Genomic DNA, 19,194 nt, shown 5'->3' with positions numbered 1-19,194 from the left:
CTCTTTCTTTAACCATTCAAAAATTGGAAGTGGTACTGTGGCTCAAGTGGTAGAGTGCTAGTCTTGACCACAAAGAGGCTCAGGGAGAGTGCCCAACCCCCATAACCATCAACAACAAAAGAGTATGGATTTGAAATCCATACTCTGGTTCCATACTCTGGTTTCATATCTCACTTGTGTTACTTATTACCCTGGTGACCTTAGACATATTTCTTCCCTGTGCTTTTGTTTCCTAATCAATAAAATAATAGTACCTACCTTGTAGAATAGTTGAGAGAATTAAGTGATCAAATATATGTAAGGTCGTCTATCAGTGCCTGGTGGGTTCAGTAAATTATTTCAGGTGTTAGCTATTGTTATAATTTGCATTGGAAAAGAATGCATGGGTTGCATGCATTTGAGCAGGAAGTGCCTTATATTGATGATGGTGGAAAGGGAAGCATTGTCCAGGGAGTAATGTCAGCCAGTTTTGAAGCATAAATCAGAATTTATTAGAGAGACATGTCAGGAAAAAGCTGAGAGATGGAGCAGTACAAAAGAAGAAACACTGAGCTTGCAAGCGGTTATTTTCCATATTTTTAATTGTTGAATTGTCAACAAAGTTTGTGGTTATCATTTCAGTCATTGTTTATCTTAAACATTGTTTATTTACATTCTCTTGATTAAAACTTTGGTAATGCTTTACCCTTTTTCTTGTGTTTTCCCTGACAGTTTCCTTCTCATCCTCTCTGACTGTCTTTTCTTTTCATGCTATTATTGCATTCTCTAATGATATGCCACTGTTCTTATCTTCTCTTTCTCACCTTATCCCCTGTCCTCAAGCTCTGGCACTGGCTAAATAAGAAGGTAAATGAACACATGGATGTCAATTTTCACTATTGAATTCGGTAACTCTGTCTTCCCTCCAGTATCTCTTTTCTCACTTGTGTTTCTGTCCATATGTCAAACTAAGCTTTTATTTTAAAAATTCTAATTATAAGCTATGGAAGGTCATGAAGCATGAGTACTGTCACAGTGAAATTTGCTAAACAAAGGCTATTAGGTACCTCCTTGTCCAAGTATTTTGGTAAGAAGTTCTGTTTGTAGTCCGTATGTCCACTGTAATTTCCATACCGTTTTTCTGTAATGTAGCTACTCTAATGTATTTTTACCTATTTTTCTTCTTGTTTTAAACGATTTCTTGTTATGTAGCCCAGACTGATTTTGAACTTGCCATCCTCTTGTCTTAGCCTGCCAAGTGCTGAGATTACAGGCGCCTGTCAGGATGCCTTGCTTTGTTTCCTTTGTTATGTGAAAGGACATCAGGCAATAGTTACTGAAAAGCAAAGAGAGCTACTTTTTCTACAAATAACACAAAATTTTTAAAACTGACATCTGAAATATTTCTATGATCTATCGTCTCTTTAAAAAAAAAAAACAAGTAGTTCCCATCATTTTATTTTTAACTTAAAGATAGCTTGTAGTTACGGCCTGTATCATCTTAATTTGTATTTCCAGAAAAAACTTGATGTTTTGTTTGTGTTAGCTCCTTTTTATGCTTGGCATGGGATAATAGATACATTTCAAATAACTTCAGTAATGATAATCCAAATATATTAGGAAAGCTGTCTTTCAACAGATGATTTGAGCAGATAGCAAGTGGTGACACTACTTACATGTATTCTATTTAAACATATGACTCAAAAGTCTTGACTGAAAATACAACATGCCATAAGGATGTTTCTTGAAAATAAGTTAGATTTGTTCTTAATTAACTGATTTTGTATTATTGGGGATCAAATTTAGTATTTCTTTTATGCTAGGCAAGAATGCTCTCCCTGAGCAGCTACACTCCCACCTACACTCAAATATGGAGATTGTGGTTCCTTTTTCTTTTTCTCTGCCTTATTCCCCTCCCTCCTCTTGTTGAAATGGAGGACTGGAGAGGCTTGATAATACCTGAAGTTTTAAATTTGAATTGAAAATAAGCAGTGTGTAAATTGTACTCATTCTCTACTGCTCCTGTCTTATCTATATGTGGTTGAATACAACTCCATTCCCCATGAGTAAGTAAACTTAGTCCTTTGGAAATGATGTGTAAAGTCATGTCTTACTACCAAAATAGATGATTTTGTATATTTTTGTAATTTCTGTATATGGAACTGAAATTATCCTCAAGATAAAGAATAGCTGAGTTGATTAGGTACACTTTGATCCACCCTCAGTGAACTAAATGACTTAGATAACCTAATTCATAAACCTCTGGCCAATAGCTGAATTAGTTCAAAAAGATTCCTGAGAAATCAAGTAACTGCTTGTTCAACTGGTCCTGGGGCTTGGTACTGTGCTGAACTTCTGTACTCAAGTCTAGGGCTCAACCACTTGAACCTTAGCTCTGCTTGCAGCTTTTTTGATGTTTAATTGGAGATGAGTCTGAAAGACTTCCCAAGTTGTCTTCAAACCTCAATCCTCAGATCTCAGCCAAAGGACTAGCTAGGATTGCATGCATGACAAGTTCTATTTATTTATTTTTGATGATTCCAGTACCATACATAAAACTTTGCTGTGGAATTGGAGTTCAACTGCTTGACATACTGAGTGTTTCAGGAGAGCAAAATAATTAAGTCCAGGATTATTTCATGGGGCTATTTTTTTTAAATTACAAAACATCTAAGATCAGAAAATTGCAAGAAGCTGGGCTCTGGTGGCTCACACCTAGTTACTCAGTAGAGTGAGATCTGAGGATTGTGGTTCAAAGCTAGCCCAGACAAGGTCTGTGAGACTTATCTCCAGGTACCCAACAAAAAGGCAGATGTGGAATGGTGGCTCAAGTGGTAGGGCACTAGTCTTGATCAAAAAAGTTCAGGGAAAGGACCCAGAGAGAGAGAGAGAGAGAGAGAGAGAGAGAGAGAGAGAGAGAGAGAGAGATCAGATACCTCTGGTTCACACCTGTAATCCTAACTATTCAAGAGGCTGAGATTTGAGGATCTAGATGCCAAGCCAGCCTAGGCAGATAAATCCGTAAAACACTTAATTTCCATTTGACCAGCAAAAAGAAGTAAAGACATGGCTTAATGGTAGAGTGCCAGCTGTGAGTGAAAAAGCCAAGCTAGGGTGAAGAGCCTATAGTGGCAAAAAATAAAACAAAGAAAATAAAGGAAGAGAAAAAGTAAGAAGAGTACATATCCTATATTTAGAGAAGTATTCCCTTATCCTTGGGTTTTTTTTTTTAGTATATATTTACATTAAGGCTCAATTACAGTTTGCTTAAAAATGAAGGAAAACAATAAAAGTTCAGAAAAATGAAATAGAAGAGAAACTCAGCAGTGGGATGATACTTTTTTTTTTCAGGTACTGCTATTTTTTAGTTGTTCAAAGGAGTTGTATTGTGATATTTCCATCCATGAAAATAATGTGCTTTGAACAGTTGACACCTCTAGTACTTTTCTTTTTTTTTTGGCCAGTCCTGGGGCTTGAACTCAGGGCCTGAGCACTGTCCCTGGCTTCTTTTTGCTCAAGGCTAGCACTCTACCATTTGAGCCACAGCGCCACTTCTGGCTTTTTCTATATATGTGGTGCTGAGGAATTGAACTCAGAGCTTCATGTATGTGAAGCAAGCACTCTATCCCTAGGCCATATTCCCAGCCCCAAAGCAATCTTGAGGGGGAAAAAAAAATCAATCCTGGAAATTTCACAAATAGGTAATACTGTTTGATAATATTCTAAACTTGCTTATAGCCTTTACTGCTTTAATCAGTATGCCATAGTTTGCTTTGCAGTGCTGAATATTCTTATTAGTCATAATGATATTTGAATACATATTTTCTTTTGTAAGTTGTCTTTTAAAGATGAGTAATTCTGGTTAGTTGTGGATACAAATCTAGTTGTATATCAGAAATTTCCTTATGCTACCTATTCAAATTTGTATTTATTGAGTACTTACTGCCTGCTGAGAAGTGTTTTCCAGCTGCAAAGAGGAAACCTGAAACATTGTCCATTTCCTCTGAAAACTTTCTCAGGAACTAGAGGTTTAGCTGGTTTCTGATTGTGAAACTTCTCAGCTAATTTTGTAACTTAATCTTCAAAATCAGACACCTGACCTTCCATATCTTTGAAACCTGTTAACCTTTTTTTTTTTTGCTGTTATTTGTTTAAAAAAACTGCATTGTCTTTGATGCTTTTGGTGTTCAATGCTTTGATAGTATGCACTGAAAAGTAACTTTGCTGTTTGAAGCTCTGACTGTGGAAACTACTGATTAACTTTCTGTTTTTGAGTTCAGTAGAGCATTGATCTATTAGTGACTGTGTGCTTCTTGAAAGACAGATAAAGGGAACAACAAACTTAAAAGCATCTAGTAGAAAAAATGGTTTCGCTCTCAAATGGCTTTTTAACATTGCTTGCTTTTAGTATTTAACTCATTGCTTGTAAAGCAGAATTAAAATTTAACCTAATAATAATTTAGCATTGCTATGGCTTCTCTTGGTATTGAGGGGTACAGTGTTATATCTTAGCATCTAAAATTGCCTGTAGGTTTGAAATTAAATGGTAGTTTGCATAGCAGAAACTATGAATCAATCATAATTGTCATATATTATACATATTAGTATATTATTATATATTATATATTCTGAAAACCGAGTTGTTTAAAATGTAGAATTACTTATGAAAGATGTGGGAAGTTATAGTCAAGACAGAAAATTGAATAGCATTTAGAGAGCATAATTTTAATAAGGAGCAACTACTACATTGATAATTAATGTATATTTGCTTTATTATGATTATGCCATAAAGCCCATGTTTTCAAAATAATAGAAACTGTAAGTGGAATTTTACAAACTTTTAAAATTTTAAATAGTTTTACATTAAAAAATTTTTTTAAATACTTTCTTTCTTTCTTTCTTTTTTATTTTTTGCCAGTCCTGGGGCTTGGACTCAGGGCCTGAGCACTGTCCCTGGCTTCTTTTTGCTCAAGGCTAGCACTCTGCCACTTGAGCCACAGCGCCACTTCTGGCCATTTTCTGTATATGTGCTGCTGGGGAATCGAACCCAGGGCCTCATGTATATGAGGCAGGCACTCTTGCCACTAGGCCATATCCCCAGCCCTTTTTAAAATACTTTCAAACTTAAAACGGATTAAAGAATGCCTGTTGATTACCCTCCAGTTTGATAAAACTAAATAATTAACTGTGCATTCTCCTTCCAACCTCTCTTGCCCCATAGAACTATTATCGTGAATTTGTTATATACCATTGCCTTCACATTAGACTTTTGTTACTCTATTTATAATTCTGATGAAGTCAAAAGGAAAAACATCTTGAATGTGATTGCTATTTTACTCTGTTTCTAATTTTCTGTGTTGCTTTAGGACATACCTGTATTACTAGGAGTATACTTTTTCTAAGATTTTAGGTTCACTAATTATCATTATTTAGTATACTTACTAGGTTATGAATCATAGTTTCCATTGTATATGTACCACAGCATGAAAATTTAAACATAGGTATAGATTATATTCTAATTGACTAGTTTGTGTTAAATAGTAGCAGTGAATTATACATAATAGCAATAGGTAATACTGTTTGATAATATTCTAAACTTGCTTATAACCTTTACTGCCTTAATCAGTATGCCATAGTTTACTTTACAGTGCTGAATATTCTAATTAGTCATAATGATATTTGAATACATATTTTCTTTGGTAAGTTGTCTTTTAAAGATGAGTAATTCTGTTTTTCATTTCTATACAGATGATCATCTGGTTGGAGAAGATGTTAGATAAAATAATTAGCATTTTTATCATATTTTTGCTAGTAATAGGAACACTCCTTTTAGCCCTTCTTCTGACTGCAAAGGTAAATTACTATAATTACTGTTCCCATTAATAAACTTGTAATTGTTAGAATTGCAGTATGGAGAAGAAGTTAGCAGCATGGAAAATGTTTAGCTTATAAATAATAATTATTGACATATTTATGATTTGTATTTTACTAATTGTGTAACAGATTTGCCTAGTTTTCTTTTTAAATCTCTTTACACTGATTTCTGTTTTGTTATCAAAATTCTCATGGACAAACAGATTAAAACAATTAAAATAGTGAGAAACGAACAACTTTTTAGAAATAGGATTATGAACTGGTTTTTCAAATCTTAATCTATGTAGGTAGTATCCTGTTCACTAGTTGAGAATTTTGCCTGCCTATACATTTCCCTCTCTCTTTCCCTCTGTCTTCCTTCCTTCCCTTCTTTTTATCTCCTCTTCCTTTCTCTTACTTTGCCTTGGCTGGCCCTAAACTCTTGGGCTGTGCCATAACAGGTAGGCGCCACTTTGCTGAGGTTTCAGAATTTCTCCATTAGTGCCTCTCTTCCTGTCTTAGTGATTATTCTGCTAATGTGCTGCACGATCTTTATTTCTTGCTTTTTAAGTCCTTCCAGTTTATATTTCCTATCTTTATATTCATCTAATTAAAGAAAATTCCCCAAAGCGCAACTAAGGTTTTTTATCTATAGTAACAGTGAAAATAACGTTTACAGATGTTGGGTTTTTGGCTTTTTCCTTCCTCTGTGGTGTGTTTTCATCTTTTATCGGAACTTTAAACTCCACTCTCAGATTGTAGTGTGTTATTTTCAAGGGATTGTGAAGCTTACATAAAATCATAGATATCACAGTTTTTATGTCTTACAGAAATGTTAGTAACTTACCAATAGATAATATTAAAATGCAGCAGTTTGTAAAGCGTTGCATTATGTGGTATCTCCATTTAGAAATCCTATTCGTCATCAATATCAGTCTCATTTTATTCTCAAATTTATTTTAGTTCCTAACAGCCTGCTCCTCTAGTACTCCATTTCAGTCCTATTCAGTTCCATTGGATTCCTTGGCTATCAGTCATGAATACTGACTTATGTTACTGTAGAGACTTTGAGAGACTTTAGAGACTGTAGAGACTTTAGAGACTTTGTTTTTGTCATCTTTTATCCAGAGCTGCTATTATGCAATCTTTCATTCTATTTTTAAACCTTTGATTAGTATTTTCTTTTCTCCTTATTCCTGCTGTTTTGTTCTACTTACCTCTCTTTGTCTTTTTGTTCACCCATAGTCTTTCTGACCACCCATCTCAATTATGCTCAGCTTGCAAGTCTTTCTTTTGTTCAGCCTCTGCTTCACTTTGATAGCAGATATGAACCATTTTCTTGTTTAGGATTTATGCATACTCATCTTTTGAGGGAAGCTTACTGGTAATCTAGTTTATTCTCCTGTCAGTAAGAGTATATCTTCTTTCACCACATCATGACATTATCCACTTGAGTGTTTACTAAGTATCTCAGATGTAACACACCCTAAACTGAATTATAGACCCTTTTTCTTAGCCATCTGTTCTCCATAGTCTTCTCATTTTAGTAAATGGAAACTATTCTCTGTACTTGCTTAGGTGAAACGTCTCAAGACCATCCTTGACTATTCTTTTTGTATTTTATCTACCTCTAGTTTGTCAGAAAACCCTGTTAGGCTCAACCTTGTTAATGTGTCTTGGAATAATAGCAAAGTGGGATGTCACATAATTCTTTTCCATGGAAAACAAGAATAAAATAGTATAAAATGCTTAACAACACCATTTAAAGGTTCTGAAAAATGATATATTCGTTGAAAAAGAAACTAAGAATTTTATATTCAATGTAACTATTCTTTACAAATAAAGGCAGCTGGACGCTAGTGTCTCCTGCCTGTAATCTTAACTATTCAGAAATCTGAGGATCACAGCTTAAAGCCAGCCTAGGCAGGAAAGTCCATGAGACTCTTCCCTCAAATTAATTACCAAAAAGACAGAAGTGGAGCTGTGTCTCAGGTGGTAGTGTGCTAGCCTTGAGCACAAAAGCTCAGGGTTAGTATGTAGGCCCTGAGTTCAAGCCCTAGGACCAGCACACACACACAAAAATATAAAAAGTAAAACTAAAGGCAAGCTGGGCACTGGTGGTTCATGCCTGCAATCTTAGCTTCTCAGGAAGCTGAGATCTAAGGAACAACCATGAAGCCAGCCTGGACACTAAAGCCTATGAAATTCTTATCTCCAATTAACCTCCAAAAAGCTGGAAGTGGAGCTGTTGTTCAAGAAGTAGAGTGCTAACCTTGAGCAAAAAAGAGTTCAAGGATAGCAGTTAGTCTCTGAGTTTAAGTCTTAGGACTGGCAAGACAACAAGACCAAAATGTCCATAAAAATAAAGGCAAAGGAAAGGGGCTGGAAATGTGCCTCTCCTTAAAGTGCTTGCGTAGCACACAGGAGGCCCTGGGTTCAATCCCCAGCATAACCAAAAGTGAAAAAGGCAGAACAAATACATCTTTAGATAGACTAAAACCTCATTAGATAGCATATCTGCACAGTAAGGAATGCTAAAATATATTTTTCCTGCTTGTGCACATCTGTAATCTTAGCACTTGAGAGGCTGAAGCAAGAGGATTGTAAATTCAAGTCCTCCCTTATATTGAGACTATGTTTTAGCATTTTTTGTTTTTATAAAATGCCTTCTAACTGGAGACAAATAACTTGGTAAAATTCTGAGTAAATATAAGTGAGATTTACTTCTCTTAATTTGTTTAAGCTACTGAGAATTTAAATAAGAATTTTAACAGTATTGTAGGCTTCATAATGTGTATGTGAGATATTTGTACAGTATTTATGTGTAGTGTACCATAGCACAAAGAAGAGGGCTGGCAAACAAAACTATACTAGTATTACTACAAATTTTTTTTGGATGCACTAAGTATTAACTTGAAGAAGATTGTAAATTAAAGATGTGATTTTAGGTAAGTTAAATGGCAGCCATTAAATAGCATAAAGTTTAGTGGAACTAAAATGATAAACTAAAAAAGTATTTGCTGAATACAGAAGAGTACCGAAAGGGATGAGCCAAGGGACAGTAGAAGTGGGACAGATAGAAAGCAAATAGCAAAGTGAGAGATCTAGACCCAGTCACAACAGTACTTCTGTTACATGTGAAACAACTACACACTCCAATCAAAATGCAGAAATTGTCAGGCTGGATATAAAAAGCAAGTTGTAAACTAAATGGTATCTGTAAAAGAGATACCTTAAATTCAAAATAGCCAAAAAAGCAAAAGTACCAACAACAATGACCGTGCCCCTAAACTACAAAGTTGATAGTGAGAAAATCAAGGTAAATCTTGCAAACTAAAAACAAGGAAAATAGTGGTTGAGAATATGGCCTGTGGCAAGTGTGCTTGTCTCATATACATGAAGCCCTTGTTCCATTCCCTAGTACCACATATACAGAAAAGGTCAGTAGTGGCGCTGTGGCTCAAGTGACAGAGTGCTAGCCTTGAGTAAAAAGAAGCCAGGGAGAGTGTTCAGGCCCCAGTACCCAGGACTGGCAAAAAAAAAACCCAACAAAAAACCCAAGAAAAATAGACAAAGTTTATTAAGTAGTTATTACTACAGAAAAATAAGGACTTTACATAATGACTAAGTACTGTAATGAGATAACACTTACAAATAAATGTATATGCTTTTATATTTCAAGTGTCCTGAATTTTAAAAAGACAAATCTGTCATTGTAAAGGAGAGTCAGTATTTCTTGTAGTAACTGAGAAAATAAGAAGATAGAACATAGAAAATCAATAAGAATACTTAGAAGTCTTTAATATAGTCATTACTTTGATTTAATTGATTATTAAGAACTATATTCTTTCTGGATGTGGCTCACACCTGTAATCTTAGCCATTTAGGAGACTGAGACAAAAAAGATTGAAGTTCATTGCCAGCCCCTGCAGAAAAGCCCATGAAACTCCAGGAAGCATGGCTCAAGTGGTAGAATACCAGCTGAGTAAGCAAGAGGCCTTGAGTTCAAGCCTTAATACTACACACACACACACACACACACACACACACACACACACACACGAAAGAGGGAGAGAGAAAAGATGAGGGAGGACCCAGTGCCTCATGCCTATCTTAGATGCTTAGAAGCTGTGGTAGAAAGGATCATGGTTTGAGACCAGCCCAGTTACAAAAGTCCCTAAAACCTTCTCACTGGAGAGCAAGGTGTAGTCTTGTGCACTTGTTATTCTAGTGCTGATGGGAAGCCTAAGGGGCTGATTGTGTCCTGGTGTGCATGCCTGGGCAGGTGGTGAGACCTTATTTAGAAAGTTAGCAGTGCAGCAAAGAGCTAGAGGCATGGTTCAGTGGTAAGAGAATAAAAAACATTACATTTTTTCAAGTAAACATGGGACATTCATTATGAGGAACAGTATACTCAATAAATTTTGAAGTATTAAAATCATAGAACAGGGGCTGGGGATATAGCCTAGTGGCAAGAGTGCCTGCCTCGGATACACGAGGCCCTAGGTTCGATTCCCCAGCACAACATATACAGAAAATGGCCAGAAGCGGCGCTGTGGCTCAAGTGGCAGAGTGCTAGCCTTGAGCGGGAAGAAGCCAGGGACAGTGCTCAGGCCCTGAGTCCAAGGCCCAGGACTGGCCAAAAAAAAAAAAAAAAAAAATCATAGAACAGATTTTCTGACAGAACAGATCAAATTCTAAGTCAGTAAAAAAATGAAAACAAAAAGCTAAAATATCAAATGGAACAACATGATAATCTGCCAATTCATATGATATCATAGGACAGTATGTATAGCAAGCTTTTCAGTGCATGTTCCTAAGTTATTTAAAACTAAGATGCCTAAGTGTTTGATGTTGATGTTAAAAGCTTCCGTTTAACAATAGGGTTAAAAGAAAATTTAAAATTTATCACTAATTGAGTTTTCCCCCTCTTTATCCCTAATACAGGTACATCAAGAGAGTGTACATATGATTGAAGTCACAAGTAACTTGATTAATGAAACTGTAGCAAATCACCCTGAGTGGGCAAAGTAAGATATTATTCTGAAAAGATGGAAGTGGATGACCTAGTTTCTGCATCTGTTTGCATGAGACGAATGTTAGTGATAAAGATACATTGGAATATGAAAGATGCGGTTTGCCAAAGATTTGATAAGTAATGTAGATTTTCTTTTGCAAATGAGTGGCATATAATAATACCTGGGAGGTGAAGGGCACATTTAGCACTTAGGAAATTATGAATGGAAAAATGATACCTTGTAATTGAGTGACAGTTTGTAGTTTATATCAGGTTTGTAATTCAATCTTCCTTATGTTGTTTGATCCTCCTAGTTACTGAGGTGGATTGAAGACATGGTCCCCACTTCACGGGGTGAGGAAGCAGGATCATACATGTTTATAGTTGAGATGATAATCTCCTAGTGGCAGAGTCAGGACTTAGCTGGTGATTTCATCCTAATGAAGGGAACTTTTCACTTTGTGTCTCCCTAACTTTCTGTTTCATTCTTCATTTAGTATTATTTGGGGAAATAAAGGGGTATTTGTGGCCCATGCCCAAATGCAACATGTTTTTATCAAGTTTTTTTGAAGTGCAGTTATGCCTATTCATTTGCTTATTATCACATTCATTTACTTATTATCTGAAGCAGGGCAGGCAGAAATAAGTAATTATGAATAATGTTCTGCAAAGCCTAAAAGAATCTGAGGCTGAAGGATCACAAGTTTGAAATTAGCCTGGGCTATGTAGTAAGACTATCTCAAAAAACAAAATCCAAACCCTCACAGCAACAACAAAAAGATTAAAACCTCTATTGCTTGATAGCCTACTTTTTCATTTATCCAACATACCTTCTCCCCCCCATTTACAGATCACTACTTCCCTAGGTATTGTGATTTTTGTGGTTTTCAGTGGCAGTTTGCTTTTTCTTCCTAATGTTTTACGTAACACACACACACACACACACACACACACACACACACACAGAGTGAAGCTCCTAGGAGTTTAGATTGTTGCATATTTGACTTGCTTCTGACTAGTTGGCTCTTTCCCATATGTCAGCTTTGTGACCGGTATCATATGGTCATATTTGGGCTTTAGGAAAGTAAATGACTACTTTATTCCTGGCCTTTTGGTATGACTCATGAACAGTTGAAAGTAGAACTATTAAATTTATGAATGTCAGTATCTAGTGTATAGCAATATAGTGAACTTAGCATATAGAAAATATTTTCTCTTTTGAGAATGCTTTGGTCTTATGCGAAGGATTCTTGTTAAGATATCTTACACAGCCTGTTTTAGTTGCAGTAAGACAGGTGTTCTCACTGTAAAACAAAGCTATAGAAAGAAGTTCTTATATAGCTGGAACTAGGTGTAGCAGTTTGTCACATCTTGAAAAGGATTTTCAATGGATAAAAACTGAAAATGAAGTAGCTCACCATTTTAATCTTCTGGATTTTTCCTCAGTTCTTTAATCAATGAATCTTGGGCTTTATCATATATCAGAATCATGCAGGAATTAAGGTATAGGTGCTGGGCCTCTGCTTTCAAATTAGGCCTAGTAAAGTTTCTTTGCAGTAAAGGCGGAAGTAAGTGAACACCTAGGCACATTTATCCTTTAGTAGATTTTTGTTTATTTGTTTGTTTGTTTTTTGTGTGTGCTGGTGTTGGGGCCTGAATTTAGGGCTTAGGTGCTGTCCCTTGACTTCTTTTGCCCTATGGCTAGTTCTCTATTATTTGAGCCACAGCTCCACTTCTAGCCTTCTGATGGTTAATTGGAGATAAAAGTCTCATGGATTTTCCTACCTGGGCTGGCTTCGAACCACAGTCCTCAGATCTCAGCCTCCACAGTAGTAAGCATATAGACATGAGCCACAGACACTTAACTCTAATAGGCTTCTAAACAGTTTTCGCTGCTGGCCCATGTACTGACTTTGGAAACCTTATCCAAGATACTGAATGTCCTAGACCACTTCCAATAGTGGTGAATTAGGCAGATGACACAGAACATGTGGGTAGAGAAACCAGGCAGAAGAGAACAAAAAGGAAGATTGATCACAGTGAAAGAGATGCTAACTCTGAAATTCTGAGAGTTAGAATTCCATTTAGGCCGGGCATTGGAAATTCCTTCCTGTTCCTGGTGCTGTTTATCAGGATGCTATGATCTGAGGGATGCAGTTTGAAGCTGACCCGTTCAGGAGAGTCTGTGAGACTCATGTCTCCAATTAATCTCACACATACACACTCACACATGTTGAAAGTGGAGCTGTGGCTCTGGTGGTAGAGTGCCAACATTAAGCAATAAAAGCTCATGTACAGCACCCAGGCCCCATGTTCAAGCTCCAGTACTAGTACCCAAACAAAGAAAAATTCTTGCCTGTGATGTGTATGTTTGTTTGTGAATGACTGGCTATTTGGTATTGTTCACTTAAGTACATCATGTTAAGTGTACCTGTTGGAAGGGTACACTAAAAATAGGCCTTTTCTTTATTTTAAATTAGTTGGCTTCCTGAGGCTCAAGTGGTCCAAAGAGCTCTGAACTCTGCGGCTAACAATGTGTATCAGTATGGAAGAGAATGGATAACCCACAAGGTAAGGGAAGATTCGTTCCAGAGGTTTTCTTGTTACAGAGTCTTTACAGATAGTGACTTCTTGCCTTAAGAAAGCAAAAATGGAGATTTCATTTGGAATGATTTACCTTTTTTGAGATAGGCATAAACCTATGGGTAGGCAAACAACATACAGTAAAATCAAGCCTTTAGAATAATCGTATTAATTAGTGCTAGCTACCCAAACAGTCTTAAGAAATTACACATTTACTTTTCTTTTTCAAGATAGATCTGATTCATTATTTTGCTTCATGACAGAGGAGTTAGTAAACTTGGGGGAATCAAATAACTGGATAAAAAGATATTAAATAGCTGCTACTTAGGAGGGTGAGATCTGAGGATCACAGTTTGAGCCGGCCTGGGTAGGAAAGTCTCATCTCAATTAAACACCATGCTGAAGTGGAGCCACCCATGAGCTGAAAAAAAACTCAGGATCAAGGTCCAGGTTCCGAGTTCAAGTCCCAGGGTAGATACTCCCGCGCGAGTGTATATATATATACACACACACACACACCCCATTAAATCCTCTTATCTGCTGTTCTTGCTGTGGCAGGGAGGGTACAGTTACATAAGTAAGGTAATGAGTACATTTGTTTTTTATCTTTAGTTAGTTTCATTGAATCTTTGCAAGAAACCTGCAGTAGACAACTGTTTTGACACTTTGCAGATGAGGACGCAGACTCACAGTAAAGGATGCAGTCATAAAAGATCATAGTGTTGGCCAGGCCCTGATGGATCATGCCTGTAATCCCATCTACTCAGGAGCCTGAGATCTGAGGATAGCAGTTCAAAGCCAGCCCAGGCAGGAAAGGCCATGAAACTCTTAATCTCTAATTAACCACTAGAAAACCAGAAGTGGAGCTGTGTCCCCAAGTATTAGAGTGCTAGCCTTGAGCAGAAAAGTACCCAGGCCTGTGTTCAAGCCTCACAACTGACCAAACAAAAAAACCCCATAGTGTCTGACTATTTACATAAAATGTTCAGAAGAAGTACATCTATACTGACAGAAAACAGAGTAGTGGTTTCTAGGAATAGGGATAGGTAATAGAGAGGCATGAGGGAATAACTGCTAATGGAGGTGTGGGATTTCATTTCAGGTTAATGAAAATGTTTTAAAGTTAGTAATGGTAGTTGAGTGTCAGTGGCTCATGCCTGTAATTCTAGCCACTCAGGAGGCCAAGATTTGAGAATCATGGTATAAAGCCAGCCTGGGCAGGAAAGTCTGTGAGACTCTTATCTCTATTTAACCAGCAGAAAGCCAGTATGTTTCAAGTAGAGTGCCAGCTTTAAGCAAAATGTTAAGGGGACAGTGTCTAGACCCTGAGTTCAAACTCCAGTACTGGAACAAAAGTAATAATAATGGAATAGTATAACAAAATATATTCAAGAACCACTGAGTTGTATACTTAATTGACTGAGGTTCTTAAAAACTAACCCATTTTGAGGGCTGGGAATATGGCCTAGTGGTAGAGTGATTGCCTTGCATACATGAAGCCCTGTGTTTGATTCCTCAGCACCACATATATAGAAAACACCAGAAGTGGTACTGTGGCTCAAGTAGTAGAGTGCTAGCCTTGAACAAAAAGATGCCAGGGACAGTGCTCAGGTCTTGAGTTCAAGCCCAGGACTGGCAGGAAAAACAAACAAACACGAAAACTAACCCATTTTGAAACTGGAGATACAACTTTCTAATATTTCTCACACCTTATCTAGCTAACCCAAGAGCTCCACTTTAGAGAGGGCCAAAACTAGAAGGGAAGATGTCTTTAGGGAATAAAATAGTCTTTAGTATATAAATAGTCTTTTATAACTAGTATTTAGTGTGTGTGTGTGTGTGTGTGTGTGTGTGTGTGTGTGTGTGTGTGTGTTTGCGAGCTTAGAGGTCGAACCCAGAAACCTTGCATATGTTAGGCAAGTTTTTAACCAAAATAATTTTAGTAAAATAGGTAGAATAAGATATTATACTAATTCTTACCAATGAGGGAAAATATAGAGTCCATGTTTCTTTGGGTCTGGCTCACTTCACTTAGTATTATTTTTTTCCAAGTCATTCCATTTCCTTATGAATGGAGCATGTCATATATATCTAGTGTAGTCCTAGCAGAGGATCACAGTAGCTTAGTAACTATGTACATATGATTATATAAGATGATGCTAAGCAAAATGAGCTATAAGATATGGAACAACAAGAAGATATAATAAGTATGGGTTATGTTGTCTCAGTTTAGTTTATATCCCACAAGCCCAGAAGCCAGTCACCTCAACCATTATTTGAGGTCTAATTATCTTTCTGTAAATAACCTAAGTTTATAGCTAAGGTTCTAAATTTCTTCTAAAGTCCTCAAAAAAAAAAAAAGGCACCTGTAATGTGAAACTTTTATAATGCGTAGGCACCCAGAAGTAAAACTTTTTTGGGGGTAGATAAATTCAGGTAGATTAATAAGCATGGCTTAATTTGCACCATTGTCTGATAACCTGAAGTAGCTCTCTTAGAGACCTGAAAATAGAAGAAAGAAAAAGCCAGAAGATGAGAGAAAAAATTTTTTTAACTGGGAACCTAGAGGAATGGTAACAAAGTAACATAATGTGATTAGAGATAGAGTCTGGAACATTTTAGTTTGGTTGGAGCAAATGAATAGACTAATATCATCTATTTGTTTTAGTGAATTATTGCCTAAAATAATAATAAGATTGTATCTATGTTTTTTCCAGCTCCATAAAATTTTAGGAGATAAGATGAATAATACTGCTGTAATTGAGAAGCAAGTACTAGAACTCTGGGATAGACTATATCATTCTTGGTTTGTAAAGGTAAGTTTTAGCTAAGGATTTCTGTTGTAAACTAATTACCTTTTAAATTCATATAGTAATTGACTGAATAGGATTCTGTTAAAGTTTAATTTACTGAAAATTTTAAACAGCAAGATCCTTAGTGTTAGGTTATTAAAAGTGAGCTTGTATCAATGATTACTTTCCATAGCAGGACCTGTTAATCTTGCTGGTGTATTCTGTCCTCTGCATGCACATATCATAGACAATATCTGGTCCTCTAGAGAGGTCCTGAGCAGTAAAATCAAGTGCAAGCTACATTTTCTTTTTCCCAGTGATGGAGATTAGACCTAGGGTTTGTGCCTATTAAGCATGAGCTCTGCAACTGAGCTACATGTACCATCAGCCCCTGCAGGACACATATATGATGTTTCTATTAGCTACATTAAATAACTAAAACAGATGTGATTAATTTTAATAATGTATTTAATTTAATAATGTATTTATTTATATTCTACCAAATCTTCAAAATCTAATGTGCATTTCTCAGATTTTGTGCTAGCCACATTTTAATGTTTAGTGGTCCCATGATGCTAGTTGCTATTGTTTTGGATAATTCAGTTCTAGACATAAAAGACTTTTTAAGGAGAAAACTTTAGAAAACTTTTAAGTTAACTTTGTATACTGTTTATGCTTATGTACTCATATTTCAGCATTTATGATGGGATATAACACAAGTTTTCACTAAGTGAAAAATGATTATTTGGAAAGTATCTACTTCTGCTGAGCCATGCTCTATAGTATGTCTGGTGGGCCATCAAGAGCTAAACTGTGTATGACAGAGCATGGCAGAAGTGGAGATTTTTTTTACCCCCAGAGTTGATATGGGAGAGGAGAAGTAGATACAAATCTCATTTGGCATGGAAGAGGATTGGGGCTGATTTTCTCTTCCATGGATAGTGATATGATTCAGATTGTGTAGTTTTGTTGTGGGATGAGTTCAGTGAATGTTTTTCGTGAATTTCAAAGAAGGTGAAATAAAACAGCTCAGGATGTGTTAGGTAAAGTACTTATGTATTGATTCTATCTGATGGTAATTAGAAAGGTTACATTTTTTTCTGTTACTAATTCTGGGTTGTGTATATAAGTGTATGTGAGTGATAGTATTGGGGCTTGAACTTGTCTTTGCATGCAATCTCAGGTTTTTGACTCATATTTGGCACTGTACCACTTAAGCCACAGTTTCAGTATGGGCTTCTTAATATACAGCTACTCTTATTCCTCATCCCTTTTAGGCCTCTTTTGACAATGTAGGAAGGATTAGTCTTAAAAGCACTGATCTGCAGGTAGTTAAGTGTAGTACTTCTTTCTGTCTTTTTGCAACATGTGAAGGGGTTAACATCAGTGTTTGAAAAAGTGGGAGAGGAGAAACACATACAAAATGTTACAAACTTACAGCCGAGTTTTAACCTTACCACTTTATTTGTATATCTTTCAGATTTGGTTATTTCTACACCCCTGCCTATGATGTCTCTTCCAGATAGATGAATTAGCTTTCCTTTTTTATTGTTGGTTCTTCACCGTAGTCTTGTGTGAAAGATTAGTAAAGGACATGGGAGAAGAGGGAAGAACGAGACACCAAGAAAAAGCTGGAGTAGCTAAAAAAAAAAAAAAAAAAGACACAGTGAAAGCTCATGCTGTGTTAGCATATTATTCTATATAAAGAAAAAGTGTGTTCAAACACATGTCTATGAGAGAAGCACTTAAGTCAATCTTAGTGATGGTACCTAGAACATAAATGAAAAAACTTGTATTTCAGGTCTTGATGAAGTCTTAATTGATTTTTTAATACAGAGCTTTTCTCCTTTGAGTATTTGCTTAAGTGTGGAAGTGGACCTAATGCCCAAATGAGCAATTCGTGATTTGTATTTTTTAGGTTAAGATGAAAATTTCACGTCTGAACTGTTTTATTTCATAGAATGTAACACATTCTGGAAGGCATAAAGGGCACAAGATGCATATAAGTCGTCAGAACAGTTGGCTGGGAGACATTCTGGACTGGCAGGATATTGCCTCTTTTGTTCATGAGAACATTGAGACATTTCTCTCGGTAAGATATAGTATTTATAGCTAAATTGGACTTAGAAATAAAAAAAGAAACTAATTCCAGATTGTCTTTACACACATTGAAACAGTTACTCTGTGTTTAAATACATGTACATTTATAGGTTTTGAGAAGTCTAGATGCACTTTTGGAAAGGTGTCCAAAAGCTAATCTTCAGGTGTGGTTCCTCTGGTACTTGCCAGGTGAAGCGTAAATTGAATTTTGAATCATCTATGCGATGGTGTCTCCTACCTCAGACTCACCAGAATGTTATCAGTCAAATTAGTAGTGACTATCCCACTTTTCTGGCAATGCCCTTGACTTGGAAATATAGTTCTAGTTACATTAGAGAGACTGAACATGTGAAAGTTTAGATTGATAGCTTCCTAATTACTTTGCTACCATTCACTTACCACCTGTAGTTTTGCAACATTGCTGAGTGTTAATTACCATTCTTCATCTAACAGCCAACCTGGGGACACGTCTTGGCAGGTGATAAGAGACGAGAAGAATTTTCTTGTAAATACACTTGTGACATTCATCAAATTAACAAAAGTTGAGGTTTGCATGGTTACCTTTTTAAAACATTTAAGTCTTATCAGATAATTCACAGCTGAAAGTCAGCTGTCTTGAATTTTTTTTTTAAATAAAGAAACAGTGCTTTAGAGTGTGCTTCCCTGTGTCAGTCTCTAGGAATAATCAGTTCCAGTTCGCAGTTTCTAATATTTTACACAGTATTATGTTCACGTTCTCTTTCTTGTTTTGCCATTTTAGATATTATCTTTTGGCTTCCAAATATGGAAGACGAAGGTAAAGATGTGATGTCTTACACGTCATTCAGTGGTTTTTCCTTTGGGACTTTTTTTGTGGTGCTAGGGATCAAA

The 19,194-nt window shown here is 36.3% G+C and overlaps 1 protein-coding gene across 3 annotated transcripts in view; it reads left to right on the top strand.

Moving 5' to 3' along the window:
- The window catches only part of Tmem245 (transmembrane protein 245), a 78,532-nt gene that overhangs the window by 26,135 nt on the left and 33,203 nt on the right, over positions 1-19,194 (top strand). For 2 of the 3 annotated variants that reach the window (XM_048338652.1, XM_048338645.1), the window contains 5 exons: positions 5,728-5,832; positions 10,780-10,862; positions 13,330-13,420; positions 16,150-16,248; positions 18,185-18,316. In XM_048338652.1, coding sequence (XP_048194609.1) covers positions 5,728-5,832; positions 10,780-10,862; positions 13,330-13,420; positions 16,150-16,248; positions 18,185-18,316 — 510 coding nt within the window. Of the gene's footprint in view, positions 1-5,727; positions 5,833-10,779; positions 10,863-13,329; positions 13,421-16,149; positions 16,249-18,184; positions 18,317-19,084; positions 19,121-19,194 lie in introns of all 3 variants that reach the window. The other variant, XM_048338659.1, reaches the window with a different exon arrangement.

This window comes from Perognathus longimembris, chromosome 1 (genome assembly GCF_023159225.1).
Source record: "Perognathus longimembris pacificus isolate PPM17 chromosome 1, ASM2315922v1, whole genome shotgun sequence".
NCBI lineage: Eukaryota > Metazoa > Chordata > Mammalia > Rodentia > Heteromyidae > Perognathus > Perognathus longimembris.
This window is presented reverse-complemented; position numbering and strand designations above follow the sequence as displayed.